This window comes from Megalobrama amblycephala, linkage group LG5 (genome assembly GCF_018812025.1).
Source record: "Megalobrama amblycephala isolate DHTTF-2021 linkage group LG5, ASM1881202v1, whole genome shotgun sequence".
NCBI lineage: Eukaryota > Metazoa > Chordata > Actinopteri > Cypriniformes > Xenocyprididae > Megalobrama > Megalobrama amblycephala.
This window is the reverse complement of record NC_063048.1, coordinates 35,261,969-35,286,124: the sequence shown is the minus strand read 5'-3', so window position 1 is coordinate 35,286,124 and position 24,156 is coordinate 35,261,969. Positions and strand designations below refer to the sequence as shown.

The following is a 24,156-nucleotide window of genomic DNA, read 5'->3' as shown; positions in this document are numbered from 1 at the left end:
AACGGGACTTTGGCTATATGACGCGTCTTTGTGTGGAAATAAAAAACGAATGCTTTTTGAAATAATATTTAACTTTCTTATTATTTAGGTTACCGTTATTTACCGACATTTATTTGTTTTACAGGTTGTAGTGTGTTGTTTCACTGACGGAATAGCTAAAATATACACGCACGTCTGTTACCCCTGTTGAAAAAACGACCGTATGCTGGTAAAGTAGATTTTGAAGCTGGTATGCTGGTTTGAGCTGGTTTATGCTGGTCCAGGACCAGCTTAGGACTAGCATGGACCAGCAGGACCAGCATTTGACCAGCATACAGCTTCAAAACATACCTTACCAGCATATGCTGATTTTTTTCAACAGTACACAATGGATGTTTGAGCATTTATTTATTATTTTTTTTATATATATTTCAAAATGTATTTCATTGAGGTAGCCTATATATACACACACAAACACACACACTCCAAATAATATTTAATGTTTTTAAAATTGGCTATATAAAATATTAAAATAGTTCCAATAGATTTTTCTGTGGTACCGAAATTGGTACCGAGAACCGTAAAATTTTCATGGTATCGGTACCGACTACTGGAATTTTGGTACCGTGACAACACTAGTCTGTATATAGTGATGCAGTTACACAGACTAGGTTATTTATATGTAAAAATCATATAAATGCCCCATTCGGAAACATACATCTAGGCTACATTGTAAAGAAATTAAAGATCCACTTTTGTTTGTTGAGACTAGCATTTTCATCGGCCAGGCATGGAAGTCTATTATGATTGTTTGATAACTTTTGACAACGTTTAATTTAAGAGCACGGAGAGATTCGCGATTGCACACTAGGCTACACAGAGCGCGCGCTCAGTGGAGAGGCAGTTCAGCTCGTGTCGTTTTCGGCCATTACATGAATGTGCTCTCGCGATACAATAATGCGCTCTCCACAAACCTGCGGGTATGATTAAAATTATGCGCAATACCTGCAATCCTGCGCTGTAACTGAAACGAGTGACCGGAGGAGGAGGGGTCGGGGAGATGAGAGATGAGAACGCGCCACTGGTAAAATTTCAGGGTTTTCATTGGTCCGTTTACGATCGGATAACTTTATTGGCTACCGATATGCTGGTCAAAGCAGAGCCATATGGTTTCAATATTAATTCAAATTGTTGGCGTACTCAGTAACGGAATGTGATTTTACAAGTAGCGAAGTAGATTTCTAAGCTTCATTTGTACTTAAGTACAAGTAAAATTACAGATTAAAAAATGTACTCAAAAAAGTACAAAAACCCGAAAAAACTACTTAATTACAGTAACGTGAGTAGTTGTAATTCGTTACTTCCACCTCTGTAAAACACAACACTCTTTTTGTTAAATGTCAGTTTTAATGATCAATAATAACCATTATAAAAGTATAAGCAAAAGGTATAAGAACCTACAATAACAAATAAAGCAAACAATTCCTTCAAAAGTCGACGTTCTAGTAGGCTACAACGGTAAAGTTATATAGCCTAAATATATAAAGTTATGAAACTTCACTTTCACTTAAACAAATTATAGATTCGTGAGATCAAAGATCACCTGTTATATATACAAAAGATGAATTATATCTCATGTTTAACCACTACAGAGACATCAGAGCCAGTGGCAATCATCAGAAGGACTAGCCAAGGTAAGACTCGAAAAAAGGGGTGGATCAAGAACACAGCCGCGGATTTGAAATTTTCTTTGGCTAGATGTGAACTTTGAATTGGATCAGAACTTGGGCAGCAACTGATGAATTTCACAAGAACAGACAAGAACGCATATTGAGAAACGGCTAACTATGAATAAATGAATGAATGAAGCATTTATATAGCACTGAACTGTACTACTGTATGTACACAATCACATAAGGGGTCGCTCCTCATCCACAACCTGGATAATTCAACAGCAGACACAGAGCAACAGCGCCAACTATAGGTGGAGAGGAGAGATTTGGCTAAGTCTCTACTGAGTCTCTTCTTAGCACATAAAGATGATCTACTTATCATGATTTCAGACTGTGGTGATGAGGTTTCTCCATTGCATGGATCTTCATGTGGACCTTCAGGTGCCATTTAGTACTGAAACTCTTTCCACACTGATCACACGTGTGCGGCTTCTCTCCAGTGTGGATCCTCCCATGTCTTTTCAGATGTTCTGACCGACTGAATCTCCTGTCACAGTGTGAACACTTGTAAGGTTTTTCTCCAGTGTGGATATTCATGTGTATCTTCAGGTTACTTTTACTAGGGAAACTCTTTCCACACTGATCACACGTGTGCGGCTTCTCTCCAGTGTGGATCCTCTCATGTGTTTTCAGAGATGATGAACAACTGAATCGCATGTCACAGTGTGAACAGTTGTAAGGTTTTTCTCCAGTGTGGATCATCTCATGTTTTTTCAGATTTGATGACACACTGAATCTCTTGTCACAGTGTGAACACTTATAAGGTTTTTCTCCAGTGTGGATCCTCTCATGTGTTTTCAGAGATGATGACACACTGAATCTCTTGTCACAGTGTGAACACTTGTAAGGTTTTTCTCCAGTGTGAATTCTCTGGTGCAGTTTTAAATCATTTGCTGCAGTAAAAGTCTTCTCACACTCAAAGCACATGTACTCTCTCACACCAGTGTGTATTTTCTGGTGTGTATGTAAATTTGACAGCAGTGAAAAACTCTTTCCACACACAGAACATGAATGTGGCTTCTCCTTCGTATGAACTTTCAGGTGTCTCTTTAGGGCTGATTCCAGAAGAAAGGTTTTGCCACATTGATCACATGTGAACGGTTTCACTCCGGTGTGGCTCCTCATGTGAATATCAAGAATATCTTTCCTTGACAAACTCTTTCCACACTGATCACATGTGAACGGTCTCTCTCCAGTATGAACTCTCATGTGATTCTCCAGATGGTGTTTGTATGTGAAACTCTTTCCACACTGATCACATGTGAACGGTCTCACTCCAGTATGAACTCTCATGTGATTCTCCAGATGTTGTTTGTTTGAGAAACTCTTTCCACACTGAGTGCAGGTTGTAGATTTCTTGGCTCTTTTCTTTAAAAATGTCTTTTTAGTCTTTGAGCGACTCAAAGGTTTTTCTCCAGGTTTGACATGATGTTTCTCCTCCACTTCACTCAGTTCTTCACTCTTCTCCTTCACTTCCATCAGGTCTGAAATGAAAGACAAACGTGTCATTTAATTTTCAGTACTTCAAAATAAAATAAAATAGTCATAAAATAAAATAGTCATAAAATTGAGCATATATCCCTATATCCCGATCATTTTGATGCATTTGCGTTTTCATAAATTAATTGCATATGTCCCTGAAACTTTAACATTAATCTTCCAATTGTTCTGTTGTTCTCAACAACACAATCCAGAGGTCTGGGTGAAGATATAATGTGTGTATTTCTTTTCAGCGCTCCTGTGAAGATCACCAAATTTTTTTGAATTTAGTTTTAATTTTACTTTACCTCTGCACTTAATCTGACTTCAATTTCAAATATCACCATCTTCAATAAAATAAGAACCATCAATTTATGTACTTTTTTATGATTTGTTTTATTCATTTATCTTTAAAAGTACCATATTTTTACATAAAATAAGCTTATTTTAGTTATATTTAATATTTATTTTACTTTAGAAAAAAAACAATTCCAGTAAGTTCAGACAGCCAAAACCTAAAAATGTGGTGACTTTGGTGACATATGATGGTATAAAAATATCAAAAATATCAATATCCACTCTGGCCGTAGTCCTCAATGGCTGTATATAGACTGAAATCTATAAACCATTGTTGTAATGAACTTAACCTCTAAGAATGTTTTAAAAACTATTTATGTTGAGAGAAACTTTACAAAATACGCTTACAGACAAATATGACCATGATATTAGTAAAAGACAAAGTAGGAAACCGAGAAATGATTTAAAAAAAAAAAAAATCAATAGTAGTGAGAACTATTAAATATATTTGATCAATGACAAAAATATAGTATAGAATAGGCCATGTGACAATCCAGGAACTAACCGAACTAACAGAGGGTGCTTCTCAATTCTTATTTGTGCATCCTCGTTTCCTCTCCTCACTTCCTTTCCTCGCATCTTAGCTCCACCACTTCAGGATGCGAGGAAAGGACCAGGGGAAGGACACAAGGAAAAGACGCGAGGACGGAGGAATTGAATCAAGTGAAATTATATATCCTCGCTCCCTTTAGCGTCACTTCAAAGCGTCATCAGCTGCACTCGAGGGATCTGCCCACATGTTGTTAAAGTTTGGTTATTTAAAAAAATATAATAAATATTAATAAAGCAACATGCCCAGTTGAAATATATGATATATAAAGGTTATTTAATCTGTAAAAGTAAAGCATACATTTAAATTATTGTAACAGATATGAAGGGGGAGGAGAATTTATGCGTGTATCAGGTTTCTTGACGAGAAAGACTTCCGCAAAGGATGCACCTCTGTATCCTCGCTCATGACTTCTCAGGGAGCTTCCTCGATCCTCACCTCCTCACGGTGCAATTAGAGAATTGAGATATCCTTCAAGATGGCTGAGCTCGATCGGTTTCCGGGTCATAGGATGGAGGACGGAGGAGCGAGGAAACGAGGAGGGATATTGAGAAGCACCCAGAGGCTTGCTTCGTGGGCGTGGCCGCATTAGCGGATAATGAGCAGAATCACGGACTTCTGACATAGCTCTCTTTTCATACAGATTACATAAACAGAGAATTTTTGTTTTCGATTTGACTTACAGGATTTAAAACCTGACATTTCAATGTTTCTTTAGACATAAGTCTATTTTTTTTGTGATTAGTATTCACTAAGTTACAGTTCATTTTCTGAGAACTATCAGATTGGACTTCGTTCAGAGGGAGATGACAGATCACGCATCATGTTTGTTTTCTTTATTTTACAAAAACCACAACAATTTGTTTTTACTCTGAGTGTACACAAATAAAAGATATTGCACAGATTAAAATGGTGTATAACTCTTAAAGTCCCTGTAAAGTAATTTTAAAGTATGTGTTCTGAGTTTGTCACACCGCAGAAAAATGTGTTATTAACCACCCAGCCAAATTTGAAATCTGCAAGTAAATGAAATAAGTCATCAAAATCTCGAAAAAACAGGCAGCGCTCTCTGCGCTCAAACGCTGGGGGGCGTGTCCGCTGTCAGAGCTGAAACCACACCCACATGCGAGAGCTGCCGTCTCAACTGACTTGAGTCTAATGAGTCAAACATACTGATGCATATGAAAAGAATCATGTTAGAGGGTTGCAAATTTCAGTCGAGTTACTGTGGACTACCTACTTATAAGCACACACGGCAACTTACACTCATTGGTGGGCACGTACTGCCATCTGGTGTCGAGTCGACAAATGACGGCACCGCGAGATGGGAGGATGAAGGCCAGGACGCGAGAGACTGTCCAGCTCCATATAATATCTATCATTGGTTGTCGGCCTATGGTTGTCGGTGGGACGGTAGGAAGGCCGAGGCGGGAGGGGGGGCCGAGGTCTGTTCAGTCACATTCACCAAAAACAGCAGATTATCTGTGAATCCCAGCTGTCTGATGAAAGTTTGTAAAATTATCCAGTGTAGAACGAGCACTTTAGAATCCTTCATATCATCGTTTTAGGAAATTTAAATAAGGAGACTGAGCTGTATTGTATATTTTAACAACCATGTAATATGCATTTGCGTGACGAAGGCATTACTAGCTAAATGTGCAAAGGGCTGTATAACTGTAATGACATTCAAGATTGAGCGAGTGAGCTGCTGTAGTGTTAGGGGCGGCGCCATGCTCAGTGCGTCATTGACAGTTACATAGTGTTAGGGGAGGGGCTATACTCGGGGATCCAAGTGCGTCATCAGACTCCCGTTTTAGCTCCGCCCAAAAAATCCTGAGCAGAGACTTGGTGAAAAACTGTTTAATGCTTTAACTTCACAATTAAGCATTGTACAATTCACAGTTTTTGTAATGTGTTTCAGCAATATATTTTTAACATTTATAAAGTGTTTAGAAAGAATTCTCAGGACTTTAATTGTACATGCAACATTGATGGAGTATTTTGAGTCTCTTTCACACTGGTAAGAAAAAAACCATATCGCATGTGTGACAGCCGACCTCAGAGTGTTAAATGTGTTATTATCAGTGTCCTTCATGATTCACTCAACCCTGTTACTTCTGACATGATTTTCCTGCTTTCAAAAACACCCAGGAAGTGACATCATCTGGGCTCTCTCTACAGCATGATGGGAGGACAAGAAAATAATCTCAATCCATTGTCTCAGTTTTTACACAAATGAATGACTGCATTCATCAACCCTGTTACCAAAGTTACTGTAAGAAGAGATTTTGCTCAAGTTACACTTACAACCCTGTCAGCCATTCTGGAAAGTTCATTTACTTCAAACATTTTGGTGTTTAGTTTATTCCTAAAAATAACAATGTTGTAAACTATATTGAAAATGCCTAAATTCTGGAAACACTCTTGCAAACTGTGAAGCAGATATGAAAATATATGTAAAATACGTAAACAGTGTTGTAGTACTCGAGACTCGGTCTTGGACTCGGTCTTGAGACCATATTGTAACGGTCTCGGTCTTGTCATGGACTCGTGTGCATATTGACTCGTACTCGTACATATTAGGATTCGGACTCATTCCCGAGACCACTCGAGTCCCATTCAAAATATTTCATGCTTAATGTTTGGGGGCAAAGAGCAATGATAATATTGTGGTCAATAAAACAAAATGCATTTGAATTATAATTAACATGACACTGTGTACAATAGTAACATATCGCTCAAAATTCGTCAGTGTGAGGCGTTGCCATAACGCGTTGCTATGTGTTTTGCGTGTGTGTGCAACTGACTGATTTTCCACAGTGAGTGTTCAAAACTTCTCTCGAGCCACATATGGTTCCTTCACTGAGTGCCTATGGCTCGACGGAAGCTTGTGTCGATTTAATGAAAAATCTATTTATTATATATTTTAAAAAATTACATAAATCACCAATGCCGGTTAGTCATGTTTAACAGCCCAACCAATCGTGATCTGGCTGGCACAACAAGTTCGAATTTCATTAGACAACGTGAAGTGGAAATTACATGGACAGATGAGCAATTTCTGCTGTCTCATTTTATAAATTAAATTAAAGGTGCTAAAGAGGATGTTTTGTTTTATACATTTTTGCAATATTACTTGAAACTGTCTTTACTAACTGAAAAAAGACTATTAGGTGCACTGAAAGTAATAATATTAATATACATCTGTGCACGAGGTAGGGCCTTAAAAACATCAGCCAATCGTTTACGCGATCATCGCGTAAACGATTGGCCCTCTGGCTTGTCAATCACTGCCGTGATGTTCCTTGTGAGAGACGAGCACGACTGCGCTCTACAGTAACTTTCCACACTCCACAGGCGCTGCATGCAATGTTTTTGTCAGGAGACAGGAGTAACAACTGCAGATTATGAGTTACCTGGGGTGAGTCCGACATAATGAATCCACTAACACGACACAGCGAATGCCGGTGGTAAACACTCGTGTTCCAATACGAGTGTTTACGAGTTTTGGGAGGCGTTCTTTTGAAATGAGCTGTGAAGGAGGGGGGCTGTTCTTACGCATGCGCTCATTTCAAAAACTCACTAACAGTCTTTGGATTCTCAGTCGACGAAAAAATCCTCTCTATCACCTTTAATGGTAAGTAGTGTTCAATTCATTTAGTGTTTAATATACACCGTTTATTATTTGATGAAACTATCATAGTTAATGAAGCCAAAGTGCCACCTTCAGGCTATTATGTGTAGGCCAGCGTGAATATTACCTTTTTTGATAATTATCAGCTTATGTGGCATTATGAAGTCTCTTATGTTCATCCAGCCTGCATTTATCTAATCAAAAACAGCAATATATATTTTAAAAATATTATTGCAATTTAAAATAATGGTTTTCTATTTGAATGTACTTTAAAATATATTTAAAATATATTTTATTTCTGATGCAAAGCTGAATATTCAGCATCATTACAGTGTCACATGATCCTTCAGAAATCATTCTAATATGATGATTAATTTTCAAAGTTGGAAAGTGGAAACAGTTGTGCTGCTTAATATTTTTTATAACATCATGCTGTGTTCCTTCAGTCGACCGATTTAAAATCTTTTATTTAAAAATGTTACAAATAACAGCTTTTATTCAAAATGGAAATCTTTTCTAACAAATTGCCTTTACACCACCTTCTATGTGGCCTTTTTACCCTAAACTGAAACATTTACATATTCTTTTAGGTCTTTAGGTTTCTTTAGGTCTCGTCTCAGATCCAACCTTATGTGAACTTGAACTTGTCTTGGACCTCTCTGGACTCGGTCTTGAGTCGGACTCGAATTAACTGGTCTCGACTACAACACTGTACATAAATATTTAGTTTGATCTGATGTTGACAATCATTATGAAAGTTTCTCAAACTTCCTTTTACTGAGCTTTTGTTAGAAAAGGTCATTATGTCTCATTTCATAGTTTGACTGTGTATCTGAATGTGCAGAAGTGCTTGAATCTTTCTATCATGAATGTTGTTCAGCATCATGAATGAATGAAGAATAAACACCAACCTCTTTGTTCTTCAGTATCTTCAGTGTGTTTCATTCTGCAGGGTTCTGGATCACTCATGTTCTCACTGTCCTCTTTAATAAACTCAGTCTTTGCAGATTTCAGCTCTTCCTGATGCTCTGATGCTCGTCTGATGGGAATATTCCTGCATTTATTGATGAACTGCTGTGGGAGGAGCTTCACTGATGATGTGAGTGATGCAGGAGGAGCCTCACTGATGATGTGAGTGATGTGGGAGGAGCCTATCTGATGATGTGAGTGATGTGGGAGGAGCTTCATTGATGATGAATTCCAGTATGGGAGGTCTGAAAAAAATCAAAAATATCAGTTACTGTGTTTATTTTTATAGGGTTAAAGTCCAGATATCAAATTTTAGTGTCTGCATCAAATTAAATGAATTTAAAAATCTATTTAACATCAAAAACCAATTAAATGCAAGTGTATTTTTAATTTTATTTTTTGCCTGTACTGAATAGAATATATGAAATATGAGAACTACATTTAGTTAAATTTTATATGATTAAAACTTAGTTAAAATGACAATTAAAGAGTATTTTGGGCTGCACTGTGATCCTTAAATACAGTGTTTGAATGTCAGAAAATGATTTTTGTACTGACAAGTTTTTCTTTTTTGTTGCTATATTAACCCCTTTTTGTATTTGACCCTTAAACTAATTGCATTCAGAATTTATATCAGTCTTTTGTAAAACAACTGATGCTAATTCAGAACATTTTATTTCTAAATTGAACATTATTCTGTTGACAGCAATGAAATGAGCTTTAAGTGTCAATTTACAGCAGATCTGAAGACATCAGCATAATAAATGAGGTGAAAACAGGAACTATTGACATGAAATAAAGAGTGTTTTCAGCAGTTTCTCTGTTAATATTGATGATCCTCAGACTATCAACACTCATTCAACAAGACATTCAGATCATCTCACTTTATTCTGAGTGTTTGCTGTTAGAAACGGATTATTTGAGTCAGGATATATGAGAAAAGACTATAAAACTGCTCTATTGAAAGACAATACTGATATTTCTCACAATATGACATGGATAAAACTTTAATAATACAAAACAAACACTAATGGCACCATTACAATATAAAAAAAAACTACAGCAGTAATGTCCGTATGAATAATTTGAATTTCTAGTAACTACATTTAATACAATAATGTAATTAGATGGAAAAACTTGCAATTATCAAATCTTTAAAAATTAATTAATTAAACAGCACCTCAAAGCAATTTAATGTTTCCAGAGTCAAACTTTTATACATTTATTTATCATTTTAAAATATCTTATGTGGCTCATTAGCTACAGGCTCAATGTATTTAGCACTTTCTGTTCCATTGTTTTAATAATGTAAAGTGATAAAGTTGAAATAAAGTCCAAATATGTTAAAAGAGTAGAAATAAAATGGCAGCAGCAAAACTAGAGATCGATTCCCATCAATTCCCCTCACAGATCTCAGACTTTGACTGATGACTTGACATTCATTAGCAGTTTTCACTATGAAACATCGAAACAATCACACAAACGAACACAAAATCGATCAGGTCTGAATGAATATGGCGTTATTTTACTGTCAATTGTCGAGAGCACATTATTGTGACGCGAGAGCATATCAATGTAATGCACGAGCGCAAATCTGTCCGCTCGCGCGCGGATTTCCTCTGCTCTCGCGCAAATCTGGACGCGCGCGCTCAAATATACAGTGCTCTCTTATGAACTGCCTCTCCTCTCGCTCAGATATTGCGTGTGCACGCTCAAACTGTTTCCTGCGTGCTCAAACGTGTCCTGCGCGCTCAAACTGCACATGTGCGCTCACGAATCTCTCCGTGCTCTTGCAGAAATTAATTTGCTTTTGGATTAAATGCTGTCAAAAGTTATAAACCAATCAGAAGAGACGACTAATCCATGAAAATGCTACGTGGAATCTTATTGGCTGAGCGTGAACTGCGCCTGGAATTCTTTCGACAAAGATATGTATTTTATTTATTCACAATTTAATAATATTTATCAAATGTAACCTAGTCTAACTGCATCACATTACAGGTCAAACCCCTATTTATCTAAACAAACAAACAAAAAATGTTTCTTAAAGTTATTGTGGTCATATGTTTTGTGTTGAAATTAAAAAAAAAAAATAGGTAACATTTTACAATAAGGTTTTTATTTGTTAACATTAGTTAATGTATTATCTAACATGAACTAACAATGTGCAATACATTACTGTAATTATTAATCTTTGTTAACGTTAAAAATACAGCTGTTTGTTGGTTGTTTACTTCACAGTGCATTTAATAATGTTAACAAATACAACATTTGATTTTAATAACGTATTAGTAAATGTTGAAATTAACATTAACAAATATTAATAAATGCTGAAGAAGAGCAATTCATTATTAGTTAATGTTAACTAATGCAGTTAAATAATGTTAACGCAACCTTATTGTAAAGTATTACCAACAAACATCTTCTGATTTAAGACCGAACAAGATCAGGGTCAAATCGTCATTCCCTTAATACTTAATGTGGAGATCACATACCACCATTGTCAATTTCTTTTGGTATAAAACATGACATACAAAAATACCTAAGCTCTTGTGTATGCACGATTAAGCAAAAGAACGCGATCTTATTCCTAAATGACAACGATTCGGTTATGTCTATTAAACCTTTTGAAATTACAATCATACCAGAATATTTAAACCTGCTTTTGCATTGCTGCTGAAAGCAGTGGTCATGTAAGCTATATGTTTTAAACAGCTTCACAAAGTGTTTTCAACAACATACTATTGCTACATCTGTGTTGCAAACATTAAATAATAATGCAAGTATTGCAATAACAATTTATAGTCTGAATATACACTGATTTCAGCAATTAAAATAAGTAGCTAAATGAATGTTGAAACTAATGTTGTTACACTGTTCTGCCAGTAGGTGGTGACCAGTGACTGTTAAAATGTATTTGATGTATCAGAATGTATTTGATGTATCAGAATCATTAATTCCAGACCTCAAAAGAAATTGACTATAGTGGTATATGTGATCTCCACATTAAGTATTAAGGGAATGACGATTTGACCCTGATCTTGTTCGGTCTTAAATCAGAAGATGTTTGTTGGTAATACTTTACAATAAGGTTGCGTTAACATTATTTAACTGCATTAGTTAACATTAACTAATAATGAATTGCTCTTCTTCAGCATTTATTAATATTTGTTAATGTTAATTTCAACATTTACTAATACGTTATTAAAATCAATGTTGTATTTGTTAACATTATTAAATGCACTGTGAAGTAAACAACCAACAAACAGCTGCATTTTTAACGTTAACAAAGATTAATAATTACAGTAATGTATTGCACATTGTTAGTTCATGTTAGATAATACATTAACTAATGTTAACAAATAAAACCTTATTGTAAAATGTTACCTTTTTTTTTTTTTTTTTTTAAATTTCAACACAAAACGTATTACCACAATAACTTTAAGAAACATTTTTGTTTGTTTGTTTAGATAAATAGGGGTTTGACCTGTAATGTGATGCAGTTAGACTAGGTTACATTTGATAAATATTATTAAATTGTGAATAAATAAAATACATATCTTTGTCGAAAGAATTCCAGGCGCAGTTCACGCTCAGCCAATAAGATTCCACGTAGCATTTTCATGGATCAGTCGTCTCTTCTGATTGGTTTATAACTTTTGACAGCATTTAATCCAAAAGCAAATTAATTTCTGCAAGAGCACGGAGAGATTCGTGAGCGCACATGTGCAGTTTGAGCGCGCAGGACACGTTTGAGCACGCAGGAAACAGTTTGAGCGTGCACACGCAATATCTGAGCGAGAGGAGAGGCAGTTCATAAGAGAGCACTGTATATTTGAGCACGCGCGCCCAGATTTGCGCGAGAGCAAAGGAAATCCGCGTGCGAGCGGACAGATTTGCGCTCGCGCATTACATTGATATGCTCTCGCGTCACAATAATGTGCTCTCGACAATTGACAGTAAAATAACGCCATAAATGAATTCAACATATTTTCCTCACAGATCTCAAACTTTGACATTCATTAGCAGTGTTCACTATAAAACATCGAAACAATCACACAGAATCGCTCAGGTCTGAATGAATTCATCATATTTGCCTCACATGCTGCTGCTGCACTAAAGCCCCGTCCCGTCCGGGTCCCAGAGTGGATAAATTTGAATACTCCGTCTTGGCGTTGTCATGTGGACGGGGCAATCTGTTTATTTTCTGAAACGATGATGTCATCGCCCCACGTGTCGACCCTATCAGACGCGCTAACAGCACAAAACAGCACCAACAGCAGCAATAGCAGACTCTGCATGCTTGCGTTCGTGCTGCGGAAGCTACTGAATCAAAAATAAAGCGTTATTTCTAAGATTTGCTATAGTTTGTATTCAGCGCGCAAGGTTTATGCGCATGCTCCAAGTCTTCTTCGCTGCTTTAAGTGCATTTCTGCAGCAGAATTACAGCGCCACATAATGGTCTGGAATGTATGCTGCATCATTTTGAGTCGTTTCAGTGGTTTCGTGTGGACGCAGATATTTTTTGAGACGAGGAAAAAAAAGATCGGTTTAGGGTAAGCTCCAGCTTCGTGTGGACGTAACCTAAATGTTTATTTCAGTAGGAAGACGACAGAAAAGACGCACAAGCAGTGGCGTAACTTAATAATGATGGGCCCCAGTGCAGGCTATTACGATGGGCCCCCTTGGCTGCACTGCCTGCACTGTCTGTAGTTACGCCCCTGTGTGGAATAATTTTAATGGTTTTCTCAAAATATTTCTAAACACTTTTGGTTGTTACTGCCATTTTTGATAAAATACCGGGCGGGGAAGAACGGGAACATTTAGGGGTGTAGGCCTATAAATAGTCAACAATAAGCGGTAGAATGTGAATGACGTGTGATTTACAATTTCAAACTCAGCGCATTTAATTTGATGTTTCCAATGTTTCTGTCGATGTGTGCCCACACATCATAGAAGATCTGATGAACTGATAGATCACTAAATAAAATAATTCAATAAATACATATTTATAAGCATTTATCTCAAAATAACTATATAGACTTTAATAACTGAGAACTGGCAAAAACAAATCAGATCGCAAATGCTAGGCCTATCTCATGAAACGAAAAGGTGAGTCCTTATAATTTCTATAGCCTATAGGATACTTTTTTCTTAGAAGTGAATTGTGACAACATGCCCCAAAGGTGAGGCGCATTAAGATTAACATGACCAAATGACAGCTTAAAATGTTACCTTATATAATAAAAAAATATCTAAACTAAAACATTATGTCCAAAAAATTAATTAATACAAAAATAATAAAAAATGGCATTTTTAATCATTAAAATAGCCTATACAATGTTTTGAGTTTGATAGCAAACACATCATACAGCTAGGCTATACAGCGTAGGCTAGTTAAAAATATAATAATTCATAATTTCTGAAGATTGACTGTGAGTCATTAGTCGCCCTTTTCTCATGGTTTCTCAAAAGAATTTATAAAATTAGGCTATAGAATAGGCTATAATAGCACCCCATCTGCACAACTGGGATTTGCTGGTTAGCATTAAATAACAGTCTCAACTGTTAAATAAGATTAAATAATATCAGATTTGTCTTATTTTAAATAAACACAAAAAAAAAAAAAACAGAGATGGAAAAAAATAACTTTAGAAATTTACTTTTGCGTTGTAAATGTTCAGTGATATCTGTGTTACTTACTCCGTGTTAGGTTGTGCACCGCGCTCCCCTAGCCTATACGGTGCTATTCTTCATTTAATCGAGAGTCTGGTGGTTGAAAGTTTACGGCAACATTAATTCAAGGTGAGAAAACAATTCTAAAGAAAGAGCAAGAAGGTTCACTCGGAGTGCACAGGACAAGGCTTGAGCTCGCACACGTATGTGAGCGAGAGCATGAGCCGTGAGACCATTATGAGAACGCATGCACGTCATTGTGAATTGCCTAGTGAAAGATATCCGCCTGAGAGAAAACAGAGAAATTTGCGCTCTACTCTCGTGTTACAATTATGTTCTCTCACATTTGTCATCAAAATAACGCAATAGAAACGGCCTCAAATTAATAAAACGAGAAGAACGTCATTTAAATCGGTTTTATTATTATGGGTTAAAAATGAATGTATAATATAGCATCCTGACGAGACACTTCATCGCCAGGGGCCCACTTGCGATGTGGGGCAGGGCCCGGGTGCGCAGCGGGCCCCCCCCGCCGCACGGGCCCCAGTGCGGCTGCACTGCCTGCACTGTCTGTAGTTACGCCCCTGCGCACAAGTATCGCTGTGCTCGATGAAAACAACACAGAAATGAGCCTGTCGCTTGATCAAACTGTATAAAGTGTGTTTGATGATCGTGTAAATATGAGAAATACCGTGAACTGCTCGACTCTCCTCAGAAGAGACTCGACGCTGAAACTGAATGAGAGGAAGGCGCGTGCGAGCTGTGACGTCATATACTGTTCAAAACGACAAAACAACAACAAAAATAACATAATCACTCAAATAACAACACGCTGCTCATCTCTATTCCAGCTCTCTTTCTGCTGGTTGTGTAAAGCTGTGGTGAGATGGAGTGATCATTTCAGTTTATTTTGGAAAAGTGTTGTTTTATTCATTTATGTATTTATTTATCTATCCTTTATTTATCCAGGATTTAAAGTTCATAGTATTGTTCTGACTTCATGAAGCCTCGTACGTGGTGTGAATGACCATCAAACTGACTAGAACAAACTCTTTGAAATGTATATGACAGGCTATTGGATATCAAGGGTGAATCTTTTAATATGTCAGATGTCGGTGTGTACTTTGATCAACACCTTTAACCGTTTTATTTATTATTCTCAGGTTAGGTAAAGTATGTCGAGTCTGGCCTAAATTATAACCAAATGACTTACAATTAGGTCAGAATATTTGTCTATGTTCTTGTTCAAAGTCTTAAAATATTATAAATTATGACTCAATTATATTTCTGACGTATCACTGTTCTAATCTTCTTGATTGATGTAAGAAGTTTCCCAGATTCTTCTCAAGGTCTCACAGCATTTCTAAGCTAATCAAAGTGAGTTACGAGAACATTCTTCCAATAGACAGAATAGTGACCACAGAAAAAACAGCAACAGTGGCACTAAGACACAATTACCCATGAAAACAAGCCTCCAACAACTGCAACAAACATACTTTAACAGATCAGCCAAAGACTCAGGCACACTAAAACAAGGTGACTGTGAGAATACAAGCATTCGAGCCTCATGAGATCTGGAGAAAGGGCACAGTGGTGAAGCCCATCGACTCGAGATCCTACAGTGTCCAGCTGGATTCTGGAGGTGTTAAAAGGAGAAACAGGGACCATGGAATGACCATACCCTACAAACAAGGGACGTCCCCCGGACGTTGTGAACGTCCGTTAAGGTCCGCAGTAGGTCCGCTTTGTAACGTCCGCTGACGGACGTTCGGGGGACATTCAAGTCCTTGCCAGTTTGCGAAAGTACTGACGTCCCTCATCTGATATTTCCATAACAACACTTGCAAAAACCAGTCGCCCATGCGTTGCCTTTTACCAACAGACCTGACACCTTGGATTTAAAAGAGGTCGTGTTCCTTAAAAAAATCACTTTAAATATGATAATGGATTTTACAGAAACCATGTTTGTTTTTTTGTGCAGGTTGATATTATGGTTTTAAAAATAGTAGGTCTATTTGAATTCGGGTCATTCTAAAATGTCTTAAAATGTATTTCTTTTTCTAATGTTTAAACGTACACTATATTACACATTGACTTTATGAATACAAATTACAGCTTTATGATTTTTATTTATTTTTTTTTATTTTTTTTTTAATGCATGCATTTAAAAACAGCATGTACTTCTCTGGCATTTTTAAACGTTTTTGTGAAATATTATTTCTCAATTTTTTCAGAACATGCAGTCAGAGTTACAGAAAAAAATAAGGAGATTGTGTTTTTTTTATTTTAATCAGGTTAGTTAAAAGTGTAATTGAATGATGTTAATTCACAACCATGTATTTGCTATAACAATGAAAATATTTGAAAAACGGTTATAAACAGTAATGATGCAATCCAAAGACCAAAGATCCTTATTCGTCAACTAGAATTAAGTAGATGGGACTAAATTTTTACATTTGGTATTCAATCAAAGACTTATCATTGACATTAGTGGAAGCAGTCAGAGGATCATAAACATTTTAAAAATGTCTGTAAAATATGCTGTCTGTAAAGTCGCTGCTTCTCAGCTGTGCTCAATTTAGCCAAATACCTTTAATTTAGCCATATCTGACCAAATGAGGATTAACAATGAGAAAGAAGAGTTATAATCATGTAATCTTAGTGCTATTTTATGCGAATGAACTTAATGAATAGCTTTGAATAAAGTTTATCTATATGGGTAACACCAGTGACATTTTTCATGAATGTATTTTACAAAATGGCTGCTGCAAGGTATCAATCCACATGTTGTCAATCATGGTATATTCATTAAATTAAGTAGTTTAATCCATTTGTATTCTAGTTTTTAAAAAAATCTCTAACAATAATGTAGGTCATACCAGTGACTTCACCTAAAAGCTTCATATTAAATTATGATTTTCTAATTAAAATTTCTGATAACTGAAAAGAGACTTTCCATTGGCCTTTCTTCATTGATCTTCAGGAAATAGGAAGAAGTAAGTTAAGTGATGTCATCAGTGTGATTTTTATTTCAAAAAAAGAGATTTTGTTAAAGGTAACACCAGTGACACAACACCAGGGGTTCATTATATATTTTATAATATTTATTCAGCATTTGTTTGTTTTTTTATGTAATTTACATAATATATTTGATAGTTATACATTATATTTGAAATGGTAGAAAAACTGTTTCCGAGCTCAAAATAAAGCACTGCGCGAGGTAGTTAGACGTTACCATGAGAGCTCTCTAGAAATCGTTTAATATCTTTTTGATACAAACACTGAAACGTTCCCCAATAGTTTTTAAAGTCTGTCTGGTACTTGTGAGCAACCGGGAATGATGGAGCGTCGACCGAAACCAAGGAAAGATGAACATAGAACCGCCGAAACTGAGAGAAAGTCTCCGCAAAATGGCGCCGAGGGTAACGTCTCTGAGGGGGAAAGTTCAGCGGGGGTTATCGCCGCCGCGCTGAAAGAGTTTCGCGAGATCATTGGGAGTGTTAAGCAGGAGCTGATCTCTCAAATGTCAGACCTTCGCAACTCCATTCAGGGATCAATTGACACCTTGACCGTGTCAGTTTCATCTATGCAAGGCCGGATCTCTGTGGCTGAACAAAGGATAAGCGATGTGGAAGACACAGTTTCGGGAAATGAGAAGTCCCTCAGTCTCCTAAAAAAAGACAACGAGGTTCTCAGAAATAAGTTGGAATATATGGAAAATTACAACAGACGAAATAATATCCGCCTGATTGGATTGAGTGAAGGAGTTGAAGGTCGTGACACGGTCGAATTCTTTAAGACATGGCTACCGAGAGTTTTGGGAGAAGAAAACTTTGGCGCTCCACTTGACATCGAACGCGCCCACCGCATTCCGGCGGCGCGAATCTCGGGGAGGGCCCCACGGCCCATCCTAATTCGACTTCTGAAATTCCAGGACCGCGAAAGTATCCTACGTATCGCCCGAGATAAAGCTCCAATTTCCGTTGATGGGAAGAGAGTAAGTTTCTTTCCGGATTTCTCATCGGACGTGATAACCCGGAGAAGAGGAATGATCCCAGCGCTCAAGGCTTTAAAGGAGAAGAATGTCAATTGTCATCTCGTTTATCCCGCTCGCATTCGAATCCTTACGGAGGATGGTGGAACACGGTTTTGTCACACGCCGGACGAAGCATTCAAGTTTCTGTCGGAACATGCCTGAGAAGTTTGCTGGACGTGGCGGAGTCCGGTGCACTCCGGGACGGACGGATGGGGTTCATACCCCAAGTTGATTTGTTAGATCTGGTTGGGTGAGTGACTTGTCGGCCTGATACTTTGGGAACTCTCTGGTCGCTCGGGATTTTATTTGAATTGGTATTTTGGTTTATTTTCCCCTCCTCATTTAAGGGGTTGCAGAGGGTGTCCGCATTATAATAATAATAATAATTATTATTATTATTATTGTTGTTATTATCTTTTCTATCACTTCAATTTTTTGTTGTGGGACTTCATCGGTTTACGGGCGGACTATTAGTTTTGGATTTGAATTTAAACGTTTGGGGATTTATTCTTAATAATTACTGTTGCATCAGTGTGTTTATATGTATAAAGAGAGCTCGTGGTTAGCCTTTCATTTTTTCTTTGGAAAGAAGCACGAGCTAATCGTTTCTCAACGGATTTCTTTTTTCTCTCTCTCTGCTGCTGTATAGTTCTGGTTCAGCAGCTATGTTAGAATTTCTCTGTTTATACATGTTTTCCTTTATTTTGATTATTTTGTTTTCTGAAAGATACATGTTAACATTTCAAATCGGTGGTTATGAGGGCATTTTATATGATGTTTTGGATGTTATAGATATTAGATGATAAAGCCTTTGAAATTTGTGACATTTAATATAAAGGGCCTACATAGTCCAGTTAAAAGAAAAAGAGTCTATATGTATCTTAAGAAATTGGGGGCAGAAATAGTTTTCCTGCAGGAAACACATTTAACAGACTTGGAGCATAAAAAATTAAAAAGGGATTGGGTAGGCCAAGTGTTTGCATCCTCGTTTAATTCTAAGTCAAGGGGAACGGCTATACTGATAAATAAAAATATCCCTTTTACTGTTACAAAATCGGTATTCGACCCCTCAGGAAGATATGTAATGATACAGGGGCATATGTACTCTGAACAGTGGACAATGTTAAATATATATGCTCCAAACATTGATGATCACGTATTTATACAAAATGTTTTTCTTCAAATCGCTCAGTCATCAGGCTCACTTTTGGTAGGTGGAGACTTTAATTTTTGTTTGGACAATGTACTTGATAGATCTTCATCTAAACCTTTACCTCTTTCTAAAGCAGCTAAATCCACCACTGCTTTTATGAAAGATTTAAATCTAACAGATGTTTGGAGACAGGAACATCCACAAGATAGAGATTATTCTTTTTATTCACATCCTCATGATACACACACCCGTATCGATTATTTTTTGTTATCCACCCAACTTTTATATCGTGTACTAGATGTTGAATACCTCCCTCGTTTATTGAGCGACCATTCTCCCCTTGTAATGTCATTGGCTATCCCAGAGAAAATAAGACAGACTTATAGGTGGAGACTAAATCCTATTCTTCTTAAACAATCTGATTTCCACAAATTTATTAGAGAACAAATCGATATTTTTACTTCTACAAACAAACCTTCCTGCTCCAATAGCTTTATATTATGGGATACCTTAAAGGCTTATCTTAGGGGTCAATGTATTGCATATACTAAGGGGTTAACAAAAAGAAAAATTTCCAAATTGAATGAGCTAGAATCTGAAATCTCAGCACTTGAAAAAATATATCATAAAGATCAGAATAAGGTGGTTTATCGGGAATTGCTCAGCAAAAAAATTGAATATAATAAATTGAACACCTACCAGGCAGAGAGAGCTATTATTAATTCTAATCAGCGTTATTATGAGCTTGGCGAGAAAGCGCACAAAGTCTTGGCCTGGCAATTAAAACGAGATGAACAGAAACGAACGATAAACGCAATAGATGCTGGTAATGCAGAAACATACAACCCTGTAGAGATTAATGATGCATTTAAGCGCTATTATACAGAGTTATATACTTCTCAGGCTAGTATAGATCATTCCCAAATGGATTCTTTCCTATCCTCAGTTCACTTACCATGTCTTTCGGAGGAGGATAGGTTTAGTCTGGATCAACCTTTCTCTGCCTCTGAGTTGATTGAAGCTATTCGTCTATTGCCTAATAATAAGTCTCCGGGTGAGGATGGCTTCCCATCTGAATTTTATAAAGAATTTAAAGATTTGTTGGTACCCTATTTGATCGAAGTGCTTGAACAGTCAAGGACGGACAAATGTTTTCCAGACTCCTTCTCCAATGCAATAATTTCTGTATTATATAAGAAAGGTAAAGATCCACTGAAATGCGCCTCCTATAGGCCAATTTCACTTCTTAATGTGGATTATAAATTAGTTACAAAAATGATAACCAAGAGATTAGAAACTCGTCTTCCACTGTTGATAAACCCAGATCAAACTGGTTTTATAATTGAAAGACTATCAGCAAATAATCTGAGGAGATTTTTCAATGTCATCCATATTGCTAAAGAAAAGCGCGTACAGGGAGTAGCTGTTTCCCTCGATGCCGAAAAGGCTTTTGATCGAGTAGAATGGTCGTATCTTTTTGAAGTGCTGAAAAAATTTGGATTTGGAGATGCATATATTGACTTAATTAAGTCACTTTATAAATCTCCCAAAGCAAAAATTGTTACTAATGGAATTATTTCGGATGCATTCCCCTTATATAGAGGATGCAGACAAGGTTGTCCCCTAAGCCCAGCTCTCTTTGTGCTGGCTATCGAACCCTTAGCCGAGGCTATAAGATGTAACCCTGATATAAAAGGCTTTGAAATCGGCCCTGAAATACATAAAATATCATTGTTTGCTGATGATATTCTTTTATTTCTTACTAACCCCATAGATTCTTTATCTAATTTACAGAATGTGTTACAATTATATAGTACTTTCTCTGGATATAAAGTTAATATCGACAAAAGTGTTATTTTGCCATTATCAGGGTTTGATTTTACTGCACTAGATAGTTTTTCCTTCAAATGCTCACCTACTGGTATTAAATATTTGGGTATACAGGTGGATGGCAATTTAAAGAATCTTTATAGTCTTAATTTGGCTAGTCTTTTAGAGAAGGTTGGTAGAGATTTAACAAATTGGATGGATCTACCACTCACATTGCTTGGAAGAATAAATGCAGTCAAAATGAATGTTTTGCCCAAATTTGTATACATGTTTCAATCTCTTCCTATATTAATTCCTAATTCTTTTTTCACTTCTCTTAATGGGTTAATAAGATCATTTATTTGGCACCGTAAAACCCCTAGGGTCAGTCTTGATAAACTGGCTTTAGATTATAATCAAGGAGGATTGAGATTTCCCAATTTTAAATTGTATTATTGGGCAGCCCAATCTAGGTATCTGGCCCAGATGTTTGCCGTTACCCCCTTTCCCTCCTGGCTTTCTATAGAGAATTCTGAAATAAAAGAAGAGATCCCTGCCAATATTTTATATACATGGGATGACAAATTGATCAAAAGTAAAACGAATAACCCCATGATTATTCATTCAGTTCGGACCTGGTATAAACTGAGATTGATGATGGGACAGGATAATTTTCTTTCCCCTAAGACACCTTTATGGGGAAACAGATTGCTACCTATGTGCTACCAAAACAAAAATTTTAAGATATGGGCAAATAAGGGAATTACACATTTGGAGCATTGTTTCGATAAAGGAGTTTTAATGTCGTTTGAACAGTTAAAAAATAAGTATAATTTGAGTAATAAAGAATTCTTTAGTTATCTACAACTACGTGATTGTTTAAGGGTCAAAGTTAAAACCTTTCCTAAGATACCTGATTTGACATGTATTGAACAAATCTGCTATTCAGATAAACCACTATATAAAACCATCTCTAGAACTTACGAAGCCCTGATTTCAAATCAATCTTTAGATGACCCTGACAAATCCAGAGGTAGATGGGAGCAGGATCTGGGGGTAAGAATTGATGGGGACCTGTGGGGTCAACTGTGTAAAGATGGGGTCACCTCAACCTTGAATTCTAGGTATAGACTAATTCAATTTAATTTTTTACACCAGCTTTACTACACTCCATCTAGATTACATAAATTTAATAACAGTATTTCACCCCTTTGCTTCAGATGTGGTACAGAAGAAGGAACATTTTTGCATTCTACCTGGTTGTGTCCTAAAGTGAAGGTGTTTTGGGCGAAAGTATGTGAAAGTATATCACGGATTCATGGAATTGATTTTCCAGTGGATCCTGAGGTGTGTTTATTAGGTAATTTTACCAACTCTGACCTCCGAAATAGACAAGCTATTAAACTTACAGAAATTTTGTTAATAATAGCCAAAAAATGTATAGCTTTGAAATGGAAAGCAGACTATGATGTGCCAATTGGACTGTGGTTGTCAGAGGTTTGCAGCTGTGTACCTTTAGAGAAGATTACATATTCAGTGAGGGGCAGGGGTGATGTATTTTATAAAATTTGGAATCCCTTTTTGAATTATATAAATACAGTGCCACATGACTTGATTTGATAATTGTTGTTTTTCTAACTGTTTTACATGTATCTTTTTTCTTTTTTTTTTTCTTTTTTGTGTGTAATTTACTGTTTATTTTTGGTTTATTTTTCTCTTTTGTGTTTTGTCAGATGTTTGTTGTTTGTTATATTTGAAAAAAGCAAAATAAAATTTTCAAAAAAAAAAAATACCTATAGTATATACATTTTATTATTGGAGTATGACCAAGACAGACCACGTCAAATAAACTTCCAAGCTGTCAGATGACAGAACTCCTTCATCCTCTGTGGATTAATTGCCATCCAAATTCATGACATACAGATTTTGTTTTACAGACATCCTGCTGAGAAATAATTACCATCCAAATAGAGCTTAAGCCATGTATTGATCTGGAGATCAGATCTGTGGTAGAGTATTTGCTCATTTCCAAGTCAAATCTTGAACATAAACAGTAGCATCACAGTTAGAAATGTTCTAAAGTCATTTAAACAACTTTAGCAGCACATTTAGTTGCTATTTTTTAATATTACATTTATCACACAGTTATATGATGGAACTTGACATGAACTGGAGATTGTTCCTCTGTATCCCTGCCCCAAGTTATTTCACGTAGTGTCGGGGAGAAAATTGGCCAGGAAAAGTACCTCTAATTTATTATTATTATTATTATTTTTAAATGAATATCATGTTGCAGTATAATCAGAAAATGGAAGTATTTTGATAATACTGGACTAAGAATGAAAAATACTTCTACAGCATTTATTAATCTTTGTTGATGTTAATTTCAACATTTACTAATACATTATTAAAATCAATTATTGTATTTGTTAACATTAGTTAATGCGCTGTGAACTAACAGGAACAAAAAATGAACAGCTAGATTTTTATTAACATAAACAAAGATTAATAAATACTGTAACAAATGTATTGCTTATTGTTAGTTCATGTTAATTAATACATTTTAATTTTAACAGTTGTATATTAATTATAAAAAAAACACTGTTCAATGTTGACTTTTTAACTCTACAACAATATTTTAATTGTCTCTTTTTTTATATCATTATTTACCATGTTTGAGGATATATGAGCCAGTGTACTTCACCAGAAACAGACAAGGAGGAGGAGACAAACCACTTGTTGAAAAATTAGTGGGAATCGCCACACTCATGGCGCCTGACT

General features: G+C 36.3%; 1 protein-coding gene across 1 annotated transcript; it reads right to left on the bottom strand.

Annotated features, from left to right (window-relative positions):
• Positions 1-2,393: 2,393 nt before the first annotated feature.
• Positions 2,394-4,248, bottom strand: LOC125269186 (gastrula zinc finger protein XlCGF71.1-like; the record flags this gene model as incomplete). The annotated part of the gene is made up of 1 exon (XM_048192017.1): positions 2,394-4,248. A coding segment is annotated over exon 1 (828 nt), but the record flags the coding sequence as incomplete, so codon positions are not given.
• Between the last annotated feature and the right edge of the window lie 19,908 nt (positions 4,249-24,156).